A 20527-nucleotide genomic window follows, 5' to 3' on the forward strand; every position below is an offset into this window, starting at 1 on the left:
TTTGAAAGCTGTTGCCTGCAGTATCCATCTCAAAAGTACTGTGGCTCATATTTCTGTCTTCCTACAGACAGATGGCAAGGTAGAGTCAAGTCAAGAAAATCCTAGTAAAATAGGGCAAATCCTAGGTGCCAGGAACAGGTGTCTCCAAATCTGTCTGGACTTAATTTATTCTGTATATGGTCCAGAGACCAGCTGCTCTTGCTCTGCCGTTAGATCTTGTGGCTGTATTGCTGGGGAGGGTGCAGTATCAATTCTGATGCCAACATATTCTCACTGGAGTGAAGACAACTAAGATGTGAAGAATATCAGAAGTGAGCAACACGTAGAAATTTATTCTTTTATTTCCACTTAAAAACAGATTTTGATTCATGTAACATAAGCTTCCTATATGACTTTAAAGATTTTTCTGCTTTTGGTCTTGGCACAAAACATTGGCATCAATTTTTGTAAGAAACATGATTTTTGAAAAAGTAGTTGTGAGGAGGTTACCTTGCCCTGTATCCACCTAGTGAATTCTGCTTCACGCACTGGAAATAAAAGGCACAAAATACAGAGCCTTTCCATGAAGTAGCATTTCCACTATAGAGAAAAGAAGTTAACCTTGAAATCGGATTAACTGAGATTTCATTATGGCTTTATAGAACAGGAATGGCGGTTCCAAGTATACTTAATCCAAACCCTGAAAGTTTAAATCTCACTATATTGCAAGAGCATTACTTGCTCTGAGTTAATTACGGATTCTATTTGGAGCCATGACCCTTTCTGTACTGAAAGAAGCAATTCAGCTAACAGGACAGCTCTACAGCATCCTTTTTGGGCACCTGAATCCCCTACTTGGCATACCTGGTGAAGATCAATTAAAAGTAAAAATTAAGACCTTGTTATGGAAACAAAATGCCTTTCTCATTGAGATACCAGCTTTTTACAAGGATACTCTTGAACTCTTCTTATTTTGTGAGTAGTGTCTTCAGCAAACTAGCTCCACCTTCACTACTTTTGATTGCCACTTAAGCAGAAATGTTTTCAAACTCCCCACACTATTGGTCATCTGACTTGATATTAAGTTATCCAGGGAGCTCAGCTCAGCAGAAAATGTCAGGAAAAAAGTGAATTATTTTTATCCTGTGGCAGAAGCATTGCGTTTGAGCAGCTGGAGAACAACAAAAAGCATTTTTAGGGACAAAGACATGAAGAGATGACTGAGGAGGCTGCATCCCAGCCTCTGCAATCCAAGGCACAGATACAATTCATGCCTGTTTCACAGAGGTCCAAAGAATGGGTTTTCCACACACGCTAACCTGCAAAGCTCCTATTACTGCCCTCTAATGATATTACAGCATTCAATAAAAGGCCAGATGCGGCAACTGTGAGACTACAAGCAAAGATGGTTTGCGTGCTTTGTTTCGGCCATTGCATGGCAGCTGTTGAAACTTCCCAGATGTCTCGGAAAACAGTTCACAACCCTTGAACTAAGGAGTGGGGGCAGAACCTGAACCCATTTTCTCTGACTGTCTAATTCAATGCTGTGATAGAGCACATCAGTCCATAAAGTACCTGAAAGAAACTGTAATGCCTGAAAGAAACAATAATGATATACAAACCCACCCCAGACCACATCCAGGGTTTAGGTATGGTACCCTCTGATATTTCATAGGAAAGCAGAAATCCTTGTTTTTTGCCTGAAATCAAATTATGGATTACAAGGTGCTGGGAGGAATGATTATTCCCGGATTGCAGAAGGAATCAGCAAAAGCCCCAGAGTGTGAAAGAAACATAATGTAAATCTGGTACAAATAAACAGCAGCCTGGTTCCTCTTTTAGACACCACTTCCTCCTCTTCCCAGGCTGAGATATTGCTTGCTTAAATATAAAACTCTGAGCTCAGAGTAAAATACAGCCTTAGGGTCTGAGTATGAATATGACAAGCGTGATTCTGGAAAAGTATACTAATAGGTTATCCAAAACTGAGAAATGGCAGTGTTTTCTGGAGGGGCAATAGGACTGATAACAATTGGTAGAATATCTTTTTACTCTGCAAAATCAAAAGCTAATTGCAGCACTGCACTGGAGTTTAGACAGTTTACAAGCAAATATTCACATCTACTTAATAGCTTTACAGCCTAGATGAGAAAGATATGAAATGGCAGTTCAAATCCTGTGTGTTTGTGAAATCATTACGGAATCTGACTATGTGCTCTTGTTCTGCAGCCAGAACTAGATCATATATATGTTCAGATTTTGGCTTGTTAGAGAACACTCTGTCAAAAGCATCAGGAAAAAATGAATTTGAACAATCTGGACAGTTTTTTTTTTTTATTTTAACCTGTGTCTGGTCTGCTGTTAGAAACAGTTAAAGAGCTAACAGCAGACAGGCAACAGTGTTAAGAGTACCTGTGTAATTGGAAAAAGATTACAGTGAGATTCAAAGAATTTTTCAAGTTTTCCAGTCTCCAATTTTCTATTCTATGTGGAAATAAATGAGGGAAGAGAAAACTGGTGACACTTGGAAGCCTCTTCGGAAAGAAAAAACAATTTAGCAACATCATTATTACAGACTGTAATATACTGTCATGAACAACATGAAATATAAACTTTTTAATAATATTTGACTTAATTACTCAGATTACCTGCTCTTCAGTATTTCATGGTTATTACTGAACCTTTTCAATTTACATTCTTAAATAAATTACTGTGTAAATAAAGTATGCTCAGAGTATGTGGACAGTACTTACATTTAATTACAGATGGTCTGGATATGTTTATAGGTGCAAAATACATTAAAATTGCTTACATGAAATAAGCCCAACTAGCGCTAAACTCTGGAATCTAAATGTTCACAACAGTACTGACAGTAGCTTAGCTATTTATTTGAACATGCTATTTAAAATGTATGTTGGAACGCAGTAGAAAAGAAATTCAAAGAAATGCTAAAAAGAGGGAAGCACAGAAGATCAAAACTCCATAGCAGGTTGGATCAATAAAATATTAAACTGCAGTTCTTAAATGTAAGTACTACACCAAGTAGTAGTCTGGTTGGTCTTAAATGGTGTTAAAGCCCTTGTTTTCTAAAAGAGACTGTAACAAGAATTTTGCCTATTCAATCCAATCAAGATTTAGGCATCGTGCTACAAAAGCAAACATATCTGACACCTCTTCTATAACTTTAGCAGTTGGCTTTCCTGCTCCATGCCCAGCCTTGGTGTCAACATGGATGAGAAGTGGATTGGTTTGTTTACGGCTTCGGCCCACAACATATTGCAGAGTAGCAATAAACTTCAGTGAATGAAGAGGGACCACACGATCATCATGGTCTGCTGTGAGAAGCAGCATAGAGGGATACTGGATGCCATCTTCTTCTGGTAGTTTGATATTGTGAAGTGGAGAGTACCTGAGAAGAACACACAAATATTCACATATTTTTTCCGCAAGGTCCAACCAGAAGGCCATCTCATTTTGAAATCATTACAGCAGCATTTGATAGCACTTAGAATATCACAATTCTCAGTTGCAAATATCAGTATTGCACTACTGGATACTCATGTATGATAGTGGCTACAGCTCTCTGGCTCTCAAATGTGAAGCAAGTACATTTCGTTAATTTTGGAGAGGCATATGCAGACATCTCACAGCAATACCAAAAATAACAGCAATGGATATCAGGGAAACCTACAGCAGATGCTGTGAAGTTCAATGCAGGATCCATGCTGGTGGAAACAGGGAAATCAGTCATTTTCCCAGCATACATACACAGCCCAGGTCTATGGCTTCTATGGCTATGGCATGTGGATGTCTTCTTTGCATGAAAATTTGGAAATAGTTTCAGATAGCAAGTGGTGTACAGTTATTAAATTTGGTCCCTCCAATCTTCAGACCCCTTTGGAACATAGATGCACTCTGAGGAAATACCATGTAGGAAACAGAGAGGAGAACTGTAAGTTTTCCTGCTTTCAGTGGATGACTTCGATTCATATTTCTTGAACAATGAATGCTCTAACTTATAAAATTTGCTTTCCTTGCAGGAAAATTTACATCTCCTCACTACAGTAACATAACATAAAAGATATATCTATATATCTCAAACCAAATACTTCCTGGCATTAGAAATAAATATAACAGTAAGTCATAAAGAATTCTATCTAACAATTTCATATATCACTCAGACAAAGCAATACCTAGAATGTTGCATTCCTTAAATCAAGAGGAGGATGTTATTTTTTTCTTATCTCATGACAAGAAATACAGAAGGGAATTTTGTTTTATTTTTGAATTAATTTCACACTTGGAGGAGTATCCACTAAGTAAGTCCAAATTATTTTTATGAACATGTGACAAAATTTGAATGTTTAATCTAAATAGATTTCTAACTTCCTTATTTTAATCTAAGGAATAATGTGAGTGAATTTGTAGAGCTATGATTTGTTTTGAAAAAAGTTAAATAATGGTCAATACGGAGCACTCTATTTTTAGGATATTTGTAATGACAGCATCTAAGCAATATTATATAGTATTTCTTGAACAATGAATGCTCTAACTTATAAAATTTGCTTTCCTTGCAGGAAAATTTACATCTCCTCACTACAGTAACATAACATAAAAGATATATCTATATATCTCAAACCAAATACTTCCTGGCATTAGAAATAAATATAACAGTAAGTCATAAAGAATTTTATCTAACAATTTCATATATCACTCAGACAAAGCAATACCTAGAAAGAATGTTGCATTCCTTAAATCAAGAGGAGGATGTTATTTTTTTCTTATCTCATGACAAGAAATACAGAAGGGAATTTTGTTTTATTTTTGAATTAATTTCACACTTGGAGGAGTATCCACTAAGTAAGTCCAAATTATTTTTATGAACATGTGACAAAATTTGAATGTTTAATCTAAATAGATTTCTAACTTCCTTATTTTAATCTAAGGAATAATGTGAGTGAATTTGTAGAGCTATGATTTGTTTTGAAAAAAGTTAAATAATGGTCAATACGGAGCACTCTATTTTTAGGATATTTGTAATGACAGCATCTAAGCAATATTATATAGTATTTTGCTACATTTGATTAGAAATTGCCAATTGTTTAACAGGAGGCAAAGCAGCTTAAACAAATTTTCCCATCTGGAAAAAAAGAAATAATTCAGATATTGCCATAAAAGTTTTTAAAATTACACATTGAGATTTTGTGAAACCTACAGTAAGCACGTGCATAAGTACACACGAAGTGACTCCCTTCTACAGAAGCATTTTTCCTACTGACAGAATGAATTTAAAACTTTGCTTCTACTTCCCCCCTTCAGAATATCTGAATTTGCACATGGGCAGGCAAGTTTCACTGCCAAAATTATGAAGATCATTTGTATCAGTTTTGTAATAGTTAATCTTTTTTGGAAAGCTATTAGCAAAAGATGAAACACAAAATTTGTTGTTTCGTGCATTATATTTACTTACAAAAATGTGGTTTCTATTTAAAGTTTAAACTGGACAAATGGAGGTCTAGAAACAATCTAATTACAATGGGCCTAACTGATCATCTAATATTTGCACTTGACATTGATTTTTTTTAAAAAATAAATGCTTTAGATCAAGTTTGATCTCGGTGTACTTGTCGCACATCTATTTTTTAGTCTCCAAATACTCTATTGTGTTTTAAACCAGCCAAATTGTTTAATATGTTTGAGGCATTCTCCTGTAATATCAATCTTCATTATTTAAAGAACACAAAAGCGGTAATAGGAGATGAGGTGCCGGAAAAAAATTTTGAAATGATGGCACTTATTCTAAAACACACTCATTATTAGCCTTATCCAATATGCAGCCCATTTCTGTTCTCACACAGCTCTCTCTCTCTGTTTTTTTTTTTTTTTTAAAGAATATTTCCAGGCCTCTCAGCAAGAAGTTAAGAACTGAATTAATATCCTGTTGTGGTCTACTCCCATTCAATTCACATAAATAAATCGTATCCACATTGTGTAATGAAATTCACAGTGGTGACTGTCTCTCCTCCATCGTAAAAAATACAATCTGTGTAGTGGTTCACTGGAGAGTATTCTATTTTGACAGTCTATCGAAGAAAGGAGTCATAATTCAGAAAAGAAAATCTCACAAGTTGTTAAAGCTGTTAGTAGAACATAGTCTTTGAAAATATGACCACCTGACTCAGTGGGGTTTTGAAGACAACCTTTTGTGCAAAACTGACTTGTAAGGAAATTCTGAACCCAGTGTGAGAAAGGATGAAATAATTCTTAGAATAGCTATTGATTATGACAACTTAAAACTATTGTCCAGACTATGCATTTTAACAACCACAAAAACACTGAAAGGCACTTACTTGCAAAGCCATTCAAACTGCTCTTTACAGTCCGAGCAACCATAGTCAGTAGTCCAAGCATGACCAATCGTGTACTTGTGGAACTTGAGCATATCCATCACTCCCACTTGGGCGATAGCACAGCCAAACAGGTCAGGGCGCTGATTAGCACAGGCAGCTTCAACAGGGAAACAACTCTATTAGTATTCATACTGAAAAGAATGAAGCTCAGTAGTGAAGGGTCCACTGCCAACAAACTTGTGACAGCCCAACTTTCATAAAGCTGCTTTTTATAAATTGTTTTTCATAAAACATGTAAAATTATCAAGTTAAAACAATGTGGTAAGAAATACAGATTCCCATACAATGTCCAAAGCAAAAAACTTGAATGTAAAATGTCTGACATAAAACCAATTGAACATGAAGTCAACAGACTTTGAAGCAAAACTGAAATAAAATACACAAACAGATAAAAATTTTAACTCCCAAAGATGGTGTTTTCAAAACAGTGTAACAGTTATTTCCCTGATCTCTAGGCACCAAACATACAGCACTTTGAAAACCGCCTTCCAAACTAGCAAATTGGGTTTAAAGGAGATACGCACTTTAAAAAAATCTACTGTGTTAAATACATAAGCTTTTGGACTACTGAACTGATGCTTTCTAAACTGTTTACTTTCTAAACTTCTAATACTAGTATCAACAAGGAAAAGGGCATTAAGGAGCAATAAATCTCCATTTGTAGATGAAAATTTTCTTCCATAATTACTACGTAAATACAAATGAAAAACATTTCCCTGTTTTTTCAGATCTTTTCTAGTCAAAGAGGTCTGATAAAAAAAGGGGGTAATCGCTTTAAAAGTAATGCTTGCCTCATATTATAAAAATAACCACATTTGCCCATTTAGCTCAGTGTTCAGTTTACAAGGTGGCTACTGGCAGATGCTTTGGGAAAAAGTGTAACAAAGAAAGCAAATAATGAATGATACTTCCTGTTCCTTTGCCACGTTTGTGCAACTAGTTGTTTAGGTTTTCCCTGAGCTGGAGATTATCTCCAGCCATCCTGTTAAAGAGCCATCAGAGCACATATCCTCATAAATGCACATATTCCCTTTCTTAATGTTTATTTATCTAGCCTTTGTGATATCCTGTGGCAATTAGTTCTTCGATTCCGATTTCTGTTGTTTGATTTAAATCTGTTGCCTTGTCATTTTACAAATTTCCCCAGTTGATGTAGCATGAGAAAAAATGAATAATCATTCTTCATTCATCTTTCTCATTCCATTATTAATTATTATCAATTCCTCACATTGGTTAACTCTTTCCCAAGCTAAGAGTCACAGTTTATTTGTCTGTCTTCAAAGGGAAGTTATTTCATGTCTCTGCTCCTTCCTGTCATCTTCTCTTTATCTTTTCTTGTTCTGCTATAACTTTTTTGAGAGTGGAAACTAGAACCCCATGTATAATATTCAAGATGTCCATGCATCAGGATCTTAAATAGAGGCTTAAATGTATTATTTTCTTTTGGTGTTTTTTTCTCTCCTAATCATATTTAGTATTCTATCACTGAGTAAGGCACTGAGATTTTCAGATAACTTCCACAGTGAATTCCAGAATCCCTTTCTCAATTCAGAGCCCATCGCTATGCATCCACATCTGCTAAACTCTTTCCCAAATTCTCTATTGTTCTGATTCTCCAATCTTCTCCATTGTGAAAATGGTAATTTATTCCCACTCTGTGCTTCCTGCTAACCAGGATATAGCTACAACATGAGCTTCCTTCCAGCTCAAAAAGAACTTTCCTGCATAGCTTTGTGTGAGGGACCTTGTCAAAAAACCTTCAGAAATCCAAGAATAATTCCTCAACTAGACCACTCTTAAAAGCACCATACTCTGATTCCTTCAAATAGTTCTAACAGATTTGCAAGCCTCAACATCAGTCTGCAATATTCTTCTTTATATGTGTCAGCTATTACTTATTGGTTTCAATTGGTCTGCCCATCAGAGAAGTCAGATTTACTGATCTGCACTTTGCGGACCACTGTGAACCGTTTTAATAACTGGCATTGCAATTGCCCCCTTCTGTTCCTCAGATATTCAGGCTTAGTAGTCTGCAATTTCATATTGGAGTTAATTTTGGATCTTGTGTGTGCACCAGCTGGTCCTGGCAACTCAGTACTTATCATATGATTCATCTATTCCAAAACCTCTTCAACTGATGCTTAAGCTTGAGTCAGCTCCTCAGAGCATTCCCCACAAAGAGAAACTCTGGTGTAGGGAACTCCCCAAGCTCCTCAGGAGGGAACATCAATACATATAAACCATTTAGTCCTTCTGCTCTGCCATTATCTTTCTTTAGTGCTCCTTTTACACCTCACTAATCTATAAGATGCACAGATTCTCTGGACAGCTTCCTGCTTCTAATGTGCATAAAAATTTTTAAATGATTATCCTGATAGCAATTTGCTCATCAATCTTCTGTGGTCTGTCAGTCCCTGTCAGAGTGTATGCTCTGTCTTATTTCTTCACTTGAATGTGCCTTCTGTTTTTTGAAGGATGTTTTATGTCTGGTCACCTCTGATATACAACTATGCTGATTTTTTCTGGGTCCTTTCTGAGTCATTTTCATAAGGAATATACATATATGGGGTCTTCAATAGCTGCCACCTAAAAGCACTTTACCCCTTCAACTGAAGCTTTTGATTAGATCCCTCCTTTTCATGTTATTTCCTTTCTTGAACATAAATGTTATTCTGGTAGGGCAAAAATCCGAAACAACTATCGTAACATTGAATTTTAGTGTGCTTTATTATAGAGTGTATCTTCAAGACTTGAACTAGGTATTGCTCAGGATTATATCAAGAATTGCTGTGTCCAGTTCTCTGAATGGTTACTTCAGTAAGAAAGTACTTATGGAGGCACTTACCAGTTCTCATTGCATCCCTTTAATTAACCATAATACTTAACTATATGCATGCATTAATAAACTGCAACCTGGGAAGACAATTTCTTCATGAGTTTTACCCTCTGCACATATTTTGAGTTTGCCTTTTTTTTAAAAAAAACAAAAACAATATGAAGATAAAATTTCAAAACCTCAGAACTGTTTGTCTAAGCAAACACAGAGGTCAAACACTGCATTTGCATGAGGCTTTCACCTCACAGCTGTGCTGCACTATTAAGCTTTAGGATCCCACTCTGCAGGACAAGGAAGTCTTGTTCTGCAGCTGAATGAGCCAGGAGGTCAGAGCTTTGCACTTCTCAGAGTCACCTTCTGTTCATTAGACTAAAAGGAAACAGTATTTTCGAAGAATGACAATACTCTTCCTTGTCAGTTTTTTCTTCAATAAATGTAGAGTAAGAAAATCTGGCACTGGGTCATTACATCTAAAGCATCAGTAATGCTCTCTAATGTTATATGAACAGCTATTCACTCTTGAGAATTTAGTTCTGCTTTGAAGAAAAATTACTTATAAACATTTCCAATAGTCACTCAGTTTTATCCAGTCAAGGAAAACCCTTATGTGGCTCATGAAGCATAAGGAAATACAGCTGGATTGCACTCAATCTGCAATTGCAAGGGAAGGTTTCTAACAATAGATTTTTCACAGCAGTGAGGTCTAGATTCATCACACCTGTTTTGTACCGGAATGAGCTGCTTTCTGCAGATGCCACTTGCTTTCCCTTACCTAAAGGAGCCCAGCTGACTAGTTCAGGCAGACACACAGGTTTTTCGATGACTGAACTGGGGCAGGATAAATCCCATCCTGACTGAAACTGAAGTCCAGGTAAGCATGAAATACTATTTTCAGAAGCTACATAACAACAGTATTGAAGTTGAATTTTCAGATATTTATGCCCACATAAAACAGACTTGTTCCATGCTTGCACTCACAGTGATGTACAGACCCTTTAGCCCTTTATATATTCATCCATTTCTTTCTGCACTTATTTACAAATACCTCTTGCCATCTGTAACTGAGAAGTATATATGCAGAAAGCAAAAAAAAAAAAAACAAAAAAAAAAAAAAAACAAACCCTTTACATGTACTCAAGATGTTATTTATCTTTAAAACAGACATTTTCTTTAAATAAGAACGTAAGAATGGCCAAGCTGGCTCAGACAAGAGATCTGTAAATCTGCTAGTTCACTTCAAAAAAAAAAAAAATTAATAGGGCCAGTAGTCAAGAGCAGATAATTACAGTATCAAAAAGAGAGCATCCACAGGGTGATCCTAGTAAATCTGCTCATTTTCTATAAACCAGTAGTTTGTAAACTTTAAACATGCTTTTTTCTTCTCACTTCATTATCTTGACTCTGCCACACTATTACATGCTTTTCATATTGTTTTAAACAAATCCAAACAAACTCAAATATTATTCATTATGCTTCTCTCTCAAGATTGAATAAACTCCCTCACCCCACTTTTTCTTCTACTACCTTCAGGTAGAGGTATTTAATCAGAGACAAATTTTGTAGCTCTTTAAATACTGGTTAGACTATGAGACCTTTTTGTGATGAGCTTTCCCTGAATTTAGGACCAGACCAGTGAATTAGATGCACCTGTGACCATGTAACAAAGCTCATGGCTTTTTCAAGTAGCTATACTTACTTTTTTGCATTTCTCACCAGACTCATTCGTGGTTTTATTTGTAGTCATGTTTTAACTCCATAAATGAAATTAGAGTCAAATTATTACTTATTCCTGTACAAAGGCTTTAAATGCTGAATTATCATGTTTTCATTTTCCCTCTATGAATGAGAATACATAACTACAGAAAGACTGAATGAGAAACTCTGACGAAGAACTACAGAATGTGGGGCTCTGGCTTGCACGACGGACTACACAATGTCTCCTAGTTCTATATAAAACATTTCTGGTTATTCAATTTTTTTGTAGCCCTAAGAAAGAAAAAGTAAAAACAAATGTTTTTTAAAGCATTCTAAACTATTGTGTGACTCTAACACAGGGTGAGCTCTAGCACACAAATCAGGATAGTAATTATAAATATGGCTTTTAACAGTCAGCACTTGCTAGAGATCGCAATATCCCAGTGCCCTATGCAAACAGCAAATGAAGTAGAATTGTATATAACATTTGGTTTATATTAATGCAATGACATTCTGGCAACTTTTGGAAAGAGGATCTCAATACATCCTTTGCCTGGTTACTTTGATAAACTCCAGCACCAAACCCAGGAAATGTACAAGAAATTCTTACCCACTAAGAGGCCCCCATTTGAGCCTCCATTAATAGTCAGCTTCTTTGGAGATGTGTAGCCCTCTTTGATAAGGTACTTGGCAGCACACTGGAAGTCATCAAAGCAATTTTGTTTGTTGGCCAAGATACCACCTAATATACAAATAAAACAAATCCGTTGATTCCATAAAATCCATTTGAGACCATCTCTTCAGAAAGACATGTCTGTAGAAATATGTGGGAACAATTCCAGTTTCATGAACATTTTAATAATTGATGCAGCTGAGAAAGCCAGCAAAAATGAGATTCTTTCAACACAGAGAGTCTTAAGATGGTTCTGTCAATAGCTTTAAGGCTTTCAAAAACTCTGAATAATACATACCTATACTGTGGAGTGAGTTCCAGCTAATGTTCCTAACCAGTAAAATTTCAGCTAAAAGCTTTGCATTGCAAAATATATAGAAAATAACCACATGCACTTCACTGAAGGCTTGATTTAATGGGACTTTAACAACATTAAATTGAGTGATGGTTTCTTAAAACAAGAAAGCTGCAAATTTGTTTCTGCATAAAATAAGTGTTTACAATTTCCTGGACACAGGATGTGTGGGTAATAATTTACCTTTTTTCTATTATTTGTTTTCAAATTGGATGATATATAGCTACTGTCAAAAAAGGGACTTTAAAGTCGCATCTTGTTTTGAAATTTTATTAACAAACTACCAGTATCAAAATGTTTAAGTTAAAATGGTGCGATCCTGTTAAACAAAAGTCCAAACACAATCAGATGCAAGGGGAAACAACTCATCATGGAAAATGCTGGTATAGATGATATAAAAGGTACGATTTCTAGGTCTTGAGACAAAATTCTTGCAGGGTAGGATGGGGAAGAGAAAAGATGGTCTTGACCTAAGATCTTTCTACTATTTGAGCAGAAGAATATCAATTTAGAGCATTCAGTTGACCAAATTTCACAGTATCACAATCCACCTTCTTTAGAGGCCTGTTTGGTAAGAGACTGTAAAAATACGTTACATGTTCTGCCCTTGACCTGAGTTCCTTCTCAGGCAATTATGGGAATTGGGAAGAAAATCTGTGTGTGTGTGTGTGTATGTGTGTGTGTGTATGTGTGTACACACACCAGACATCTGAGGGAAGTGGAACTCAACTCCCTTTTACTTTGTTTGAAAATTGGGTCTTTAGTCCAAGCTGATTGTCTAGGTTCTCACTCCAGGAACATCCAGGACAATTAATTCCATCCTAAAATAAGAGGGATGAATTATCATCCAGAGGTGTCTCTTTATCTCCATTGTCCGTTCAGTGAACGTAAAACACCCAGGTTATGTAGGATGCTTCATGTTTAGGTTGCTAAAGTCAGATAAGATGACTCCAACCTTCAGTTGTACACATCTCCTTATAGAACTGGGATCACTGAACATTTCTTTTTATAGATACACATAATTCTCGTATTAAAAAAGACCATTGAAGAAAGACATGTTGGGAAAATTAAAATATCTTCAAAAGTGTGGCAGCAAAGAATAAAAATTGAAGAGAAGAATTAAAGAGAATTGAAAAACTGAAGCAAAAATAAAATTGAAGAGAAATCTTACTCTTTGCTCAAAGTTCTGGTCTGGGGTAAGGTCAGAATCCTATCTATACAATTAGGTTGCAAATCTAAGTAAACAGACTTCTATAATTGCTTCTAGAATTAACAAAGAACAGATACATATCTAATTATGTAACTGCAATAAAAGACAGGTCAAAATTAAACAGGAAATAGGTAAACTAAAGAAGCATTATCATATTAAGATAAATTTTATTAAAACTGATTCCAAACCAACAGGCAAATTAAAATTAATGAGGGATGCAAGGATACTTCGTCTTCAGCAATAATATTCTGTATCTTGAGCATATGTGGCTTCTATTTATGAAACCATTATATCTTTAACTTAATTGTGAGGAAATGACACAGACAAAAGAGTTAGAGCCGATGAAATGGTAATATCAAGCTGTAATGATCTGGGAATCCCGTTTTGTTTAATAAAAAGTTATTACGGAGTACTCCGACTGCAAATTGCTGTATCATAACCACTACTGTTCTGGTGGGTTCACCCTGCTGACAACTTCTCCAGCCACTTATCCACCAAACTCCGGAAATGCGAGTAAAACACTGTCACTAAACAATGGTGGATGTGTTACTGAGCTGAGTGTGCCTCTCTCTTTTTTCCTCTGGTGAGGGGATGCAGAAAATTGTCAGCAATAAGGCAAGTCAACATGGGCAATAAAAGAATCAGAACAGGGACTGGAAGGGGAAAGACTGGAGAGAAATGTATCAAAGATACTGAGAAAAGGGGAAAAGATGTGGACAATATTTTGTGGGGAGTTTCCTTGCAGCATCAATCAGTCAGCAAAAAAAAAAAAAAAAGAGGATAAAATGCTTGCCTACAGGAAGCTGGACCTCCTAAGATCATGTAGAGTGGATGACATGGCATCTTTTGTGCGATACTGTGAGAGTCTAAGCAGGCAATGGTGATGCCTTGTGGGGATCTAGAATTGTGGGGTCAGCTCTCAAAAGCAGAGGACTAGATTTAGGATCTGTAGCCCAAGTACCTAAAGACCTTAAAACAGGGGAAGGTCTGGATGTAGTTTAGATATCACATTTAAAACAGGTAAAGCCCTGATGACAAACTGGGAGTTGCAAATATGTGGGCACAGCTGGATTCTGCCATATGTGCATCTGCAAATAATAAAAGAGGTATGTGAAAGCAGCACAGGGCTCCTGCAATATAGACACATTTTTGGAAAATCATTGAAGATAAATAGCTGCATTTTCAAATCCTCAAAGTCCAGGAACTTGATCTTGTTTTGAAAAAATGTAGTAATTTTCTTGGAAAACACTGTATTTGTGCAGAACAGGACTTTTAAAGTAGGCTGCAAAAACTGAAAAAATCTAACTGTAACTCTCAGATAACACTGGGTAAGCTGCAGATTAAATATTATGAACAGGAAAAAAGATGGACTTTCCTACATGAATAAATACAAGGTAAAAGGAGATGTGTGTATGGAAGAGTGAGCGAGAGAAAATTTTGTTGCCAGCTTCACTGCCTGTAGTTTTGTTTCTGTACTTGGACTGATTTACCTTTGTGCCAAGTCTCTCCATATTCACCACCGCCCCTGATGTTAGCCACTGCTAGAACTCCCCCGAGGTGTCGCACAAAAATAAGCCTTGATACACTGAAAAATCAAACAGATAGGAGATTATTTTAAATTTCCAACTGCTTATACCTCTACCATCCTTACAAAAATACTTTGACGGAAAGATCTGTTGCAATATCTATGACAAAACCAGGAACGAAGTCCTCCCTTAGTGGCAAACCCAAGTAGCCAGACTTTTTTTTTAATGATTATCCATGGAAATGAAACCCTCTACAATCTCTGGAAAGGAACCAGTGCTGTTCCAAGCTTCTTGCTTTAGTTCTGCACTTTGGAGTCCAGTGGTCCTGCCTAACAAAAGATGCCCAGGACCCCTGCAGCTTTCTGTTCCAGCCTGCTTTTTCAGAGAAGGGAAGGTTTAGCCCAAATGAAGAAAGCAAAGAATTAAGATGTAAGATCAGCATTTGATCTTTGTTTATGAGCAGGTGTTTTCAACTTTTGCTTAATGTAATTTTTCTTTGACCTTTATAAAACTGTATTTGCAAAGAAAAACCTTGCTTCCATCACTGGTTTGTGCTAGGGTCTGCTGTCAAGTTCTGGTCAATCCTTTTTTCATTTGTTTTCTTAATAACTTACGTTATTAAATACAAAACAGATCATAAAAGCTTAAATTACAAGTTTTGCCTTCCCTAGTATCTCCAGAACCTAGATGAAAGCTAAAGTAATATAGATTTTTTTTAATGCCAGATTGCAAAGGTACTGAAGGTATTACTATTCTTTTAAAAGGGATTAAAGTAATTTAAATTATATTTAACAATTAAGAAGAGAACTAGATCTCTGATCCACTGAAGCAACAGCGAACACAGCAGAAGCTCCAGATGGCAAACCACACATATGCCAAGGAGAATGGTAGAATATTCAAAATTAAACCCAGCGAGCTTTCTTTTTTTTCCCTCTAGTAGGTAGGTTTAAATTTTTTATCTACTTGAAACCTTTGCTCATGCAAGAAACCACTGCCTGCAGAAATTAATCCTATTCAATCACAAGAGTAAGGGTTGGGCCTTTATACCTTTAAGTTCCCATACTGCTTATCAGAAATGTCCTGGAATGCTAGTCTTACAGTGCATCCATCTGTAATCTGTATGTAATATCAAAGCAAGTAAACTTTTCATAGCTCCCAAAGCAATTATCTATGTACTGTCACATTTTCTTGACAGTATAAACCAAGGATTAAGGAAACAAAAGAAAAGCAGAAGGATAACTGATAAGAGATTTCTGTACTTTCATGAGCCATCAAAGGTCTTCCACTTGGGTTGATTAACAGCAGCCATCAGGTAGCTCAGGAGCTTTGCTTCTATAAAACCAACTCTGAAGTTCACCACTGTGAATTTTATTTTTCCTTAGATCTCTGTGATATGCTGATCAGATGTAAGATTGATATTCTAGAGACAAACTGTGCAAAGGGGCAGAGAGCATTATTCTGTCAAACTCTAGTATGCCTAATTTCTACAGCCTGATACATTGCTGATGTGGAACAGCCTGACAGCAGGTTGCCCCAAGAGAATATGGCTTCTAAATTTTTGGTGTGTTACAGGCACAAAACCTCCTAGCATATTCTGCACTACTTTTCACTTTCCCTGTCCCTCACAAAATCAATAGACTTTTTGGTCCAAACTTACTTGATCTGCTAATAATCAAAGATAGCAATTACAGGACTTGCAGGTAAATCATGAGTTTACTACCCAAATATATTACCTAAGAATATTTAAAAAATAAAAAATAAAAATAAAAATCTCGAAACAAAGTCCATCCTCTTCTATCCTCTCTTCCCAGAAGTCTCGACTGCCTGCTTTTTCTCATCTGCCCTATTTTTCCTTCTCTCATGGGAGCAGGATAAAGAAAAAGAGTAAAGTAAAGGGCGACAGGGTCTGGAAGGAGCCAGTGCAGGGAGGGGAAGATAATTCCTTTCCTGGAGAACTCTTTCCTGACCCTTTCACTCCTTTCTTAAGGAGCATAACACACAAATCAGGAACAAAGAAAGCAGGTATTGTTTGTTGCATTATAGAGCAGTGTGAGGAGCTGTGCTTCAGGGAGCATGACTTTTTCCCAGAATTACTGATCTGCTGTCAAGTATTACAGCTGATGGCTGTACCTTTCTTCTTGGGAGAGATATTGGTTAGTGCATTGTTGGTAGCAAAAAAATACTTGAGTCACTGACTTTGGTTGCTTTCTTGGCTCTCCTGGAGCAGGATAGAGTGGTAACAGAGTAACAGAAAACAGCAATCTTGCGCTCTGCACCAGTGGCTGCTGTTTCGCCTGACCTTTTTGTGGGCTTACAGTCTTTCCTGCACCGTGTCCTTGCTTAAAGACTTGGTGGAATCGGCCCTATAGCAGTAAAATGATTTCACAGTCTGCTTCACAATCAATTGTATTTCGGGATGCATTAGAAATTACTTCTATTGTACCTACATAGGCACACACAAAACAATAAAGAGAAACATGTCGGTTCCTGTAGGGTAATTAACAGAATCCGAGGCATTATTGCTGCATTTTCAAGAGTGTTTCCACAGAAGCTCAGCCAAGCCATGGGTGTGAATTCCATCAATTTCAGCTTGCACTCACTGTGCAGTCTGTATAATTAATGACAGTACTCTAGTGTGCATTATACTAGAAATACTACCAAATACAGCTGTTCAATCCACAGGAACATACAAAAGATGTATGCTTGCATTCAGAAATAAAGCACTACTGTAACTGCTTTAATGACTTTAGGTTATCATTCACCTTGTAGTTATTTCTGGATAGTCTTACCTGATGATTTGTTTATAATGCATTCAGGGCAAAAAAGATTTTATATTTTGTGTCAGAGAATAAATAAAAAGCAACATCAGTTTCTGAATTAAGCAGAAATATGCTTCCCAAGCCAGTGAACTGGCTCATATTAATGGGTACAAAGTATCAGCTAGGGAACATTTTACTGACTTGAAGAAATACAGAACAGAATCACTGGAAAGGAGAAATGGAATGCTTTGTGAAAAGTTACAAGAGGTGTAAGTTCAAGTAAAAATCAGGACTATTTACCCAGGAACAGAGTGGGGGTTGGGATTGTTTTTGTTTAAGATAAGCAGGCCCCTGTACTGCTCAGTTGCATTTCAATAGCTGTATCTCAGCTTAGGATCAGGTGAATCACGTGGCATATCCCAGCTTTGACCATCCTGTGGCTCCTTTCCAGCCCTTGTGCCTAAGTGTTTGTCTATAGAAAATGACAGAATCATGGCGTCTGACTGTGGCTGGGGCAGCACTTGGACCTGGGAACTACTTGTGGAGTGTTGCAGTATATACTTCACAGGGACCTAGTCAAACACTACTTGAATCTCCAGCCTTTTGTAGGTAACGGGAGGTGGGAGTTCTGCCTTTCTGGATAACTGCTCTGTTACAATTTCCCTTTCTTGACCTTGTCTGCCTACTTTTGGAATACACTGCCTCACCAAGTAGACAATTCTTCGAGTTTATTAACCATAACGATGCATTCCAAGGCTTTGGCTTGGGCAGAAACACTAAGCAGGGATATATCGATATCACAGAGAGAGAATGAGGAGGTGGGTGCAGCCAACTGTCAGTGGTATACTGCATTTTGATCTGGAGGTGACTGATAGTGTCTCTGTGTATTTATTTTTAAGGGACTGTTACAGACTCATGTTCCTATTTTACGAACTGTATTACATGGGTCCAAGAATCCATTTGCATAGCTTACTGCTTCCTCCTCCCATCCTTCCTCTTTCTGGCTACCAGCTGCACCCTCCTGCTGTTTGTGTTGGCTCTGATGCTTGCTGGATTCCTGTGAGGGTCGATTTTTGACTTGACAAAATGGCAGGAAGCTACCCTGTCCTTTTTGCTGGGATATTTTTCTGCCATTTTTGTGAGTTAAATCAGCATAGCAAAGGTTCCAGCAAGCAGTAAGGCCAGTGGAAAGGAAGTGGAAGGAGGATCATGAGACATCTTTTTCTCCTTTTGCCAGCAGCCGGTTCTTGTGTCCTCTCTGCACTATGTGAAATTTTATCCTAAATCAATGGATACATGATATTTACTTTAAAAAAGAAAACACGGTGTCTTTTATCACAGTTTTCAGCACTGACAATAAACTGTAATAAATCAGTGCTTGAGCCTAATCTAAAAAGGAATTTAAAAACTATTCTGGTTATATAATCGTGTCTCACAGACGCACAGGAAATTAAAAATGTAGTTTTATAAGGCAGATGAAAAACTTTCAAATAATCATAGGATGCAGGAAGGGAGGTCCATTGTTAGACAAGGTATTTGCTACAGAGGACCAGACACTGTAAACGTTACTTAGAAATATAATCACAGTGACCTGGAACACCAAGTGCTACAAAGGATTTCTTGAAATATGGTGACTCTAAAGCAAGACTGATAGCACGCATACTTAATAGGCTGGCTTAATAATAGATTATTTTTGTGTTAGTGAGCTGCTCTTCTACTATCTGAAGAACAGCTCTCCATTCTGTGCTTTGTATTTCTGTTTTCCAGTCTTGCTTAGGAGTATTTGCTATATATTAAAGCTCTAAGACAATCAGTGTAACTTTTGGTTAAGTCTATTCAAATTCCATTGCTAAGGAAATAAGCCTTTGCTTTTAAAAGATGATCTATTGAATAAAGTTTATGGTTTTTGAGGACTACAAATGCTGTTTTGCACACAGCATTTTTGGCTTACAATGCATTGCTTTGTATATGCAGAGTCCATGTCGTACGCACTTCAAGACAGAATCATCTTTCCTCTTTACTGATTATATAGGAACACAGTATGATTTTGCTTCTGACTTAATCTCCTCAAAAGTATAGCACTAAAATACAGCTAAATTTTAATTATTTAAATAGAATTAAATATTTAAATTATTGTTAATATTTAGACATAGGTAATTGTGTAACTCAGTAAAAAGCAATCCTCCCATGTTATCAGTTCAGCAGAGGGTTTAAACACCTGTTTAATGTAACAGGGCTATAAGCTTTTCTAATGAGCTCACTGACAAAGCAGGCATCACTGTGACAGACCCATAGTCCACCCAGTCCCATCTTTGACAGTAGTTAATACCGGATGTTTCAGAAGAAGGTATAAATTACTCTGCTTACCTGTAGCTTGGTGTAATTGAGATGTTGAAGCCTCCGTATCCATACAAGAAGGCAGGATGAGAACCGTCCAATTTAATTCCTTTCTTGTGAATAATAAACATTGGGATCTTAGTACCATCTTTGCTAGGGTAGAAAACCTAAGACAAAAGAAGTAATCTGAAATGCTGTTATTGCCATAACTCTCTGTTACTGCTGTAAAGAAGAATCAGAGGTGATCACTTATATGCTATACAGCTTCCTGAGCAATCTGTGCATTGATTGCTATAGCCTCTCCCCATCATTCTACATTTGGCCAAGACAGGTTAAGGAATGGACATCAGCTGTTTTGTTGCTCAACATCTCTGGAAAACATGTCAAAATGAGACAATAGGAAGGGTAGGACTGCAACATTTTTATACATCATATCCATCAATTTTACATACAAGCGGATTTAAAAACTGCTACCAAAGCAATGCAATACTCTGCAAGAAAAACACGGTATTACGAAAACACAAGAACCCCATAGTCCGTCAGACATGAAAGCAACAAAGCTTGAGCAGGGAAGGAGGATGAGCAGAAATATTTATAAACATTTCTAGTTTTTAAAAATTCAGAATTTCAGACACTAGAGCAGCAGTCAACAGAGAGGAAATAAACTCACGGTCAGGTCATGTTTTAGGGAGATCTCGCTAAAGGTCACATTGATAAGAGTAGACTATGTGACTCCCAAACAAGTAT

The 20527-nt window shown here is 36.8% G+C and overlaps 1 protein-coding gene across 1 annotated transcript in view; it reads right to left on the reverse strand.

The window, feature by feature from the left end:
* Positions 1–323: 323 nt before the first annotated feature.
* PREP (prolyl endopeptidase) overlaps positions 324–20527 on the reverse strand; it is a 118578-nt gene continuing 98374 nt past the window's right edge. The window contains exons 11-15 of the mRNA XM_026119906.2: positions 19811–19947; positions 14649–14743; positions 11531–11662; positions 6330–6486; positions 324–3388 (exon numbers count right to left, since the gene is read on the reverse strand). Coding sequence (XP_025975691.1) covers positions 3094–3388; positions 6330–6486; positions 11531–11662; positions 14649–14743; positions 19811–19947 — 816 coding nt within the window. The 3' untranslated portion in view covers positions 324–3093. The remainder of the gene's footprint in view (positions 3389–6329; positions 6487–11530; positions 11663–14648; positions 14744–19810; positions 19948–20527) is intronic.

The sequence above is a fragment of the Dromaius novaehollandiae genome, chromosome 3 (assembly GCF_036370855.1).
Source record: "Dromaius novaehollandiae isolate bDroNov1 chromosome 3, bDroNov1.hap1, whole genome shotgun sequence".
Classification (NCBI taxonomy): Eukaryota; Metazoa; Chordata; class Aves; order Casuariiformes; family Dromaiidae; genus Dromaius; species Dromaius novaehollandiae.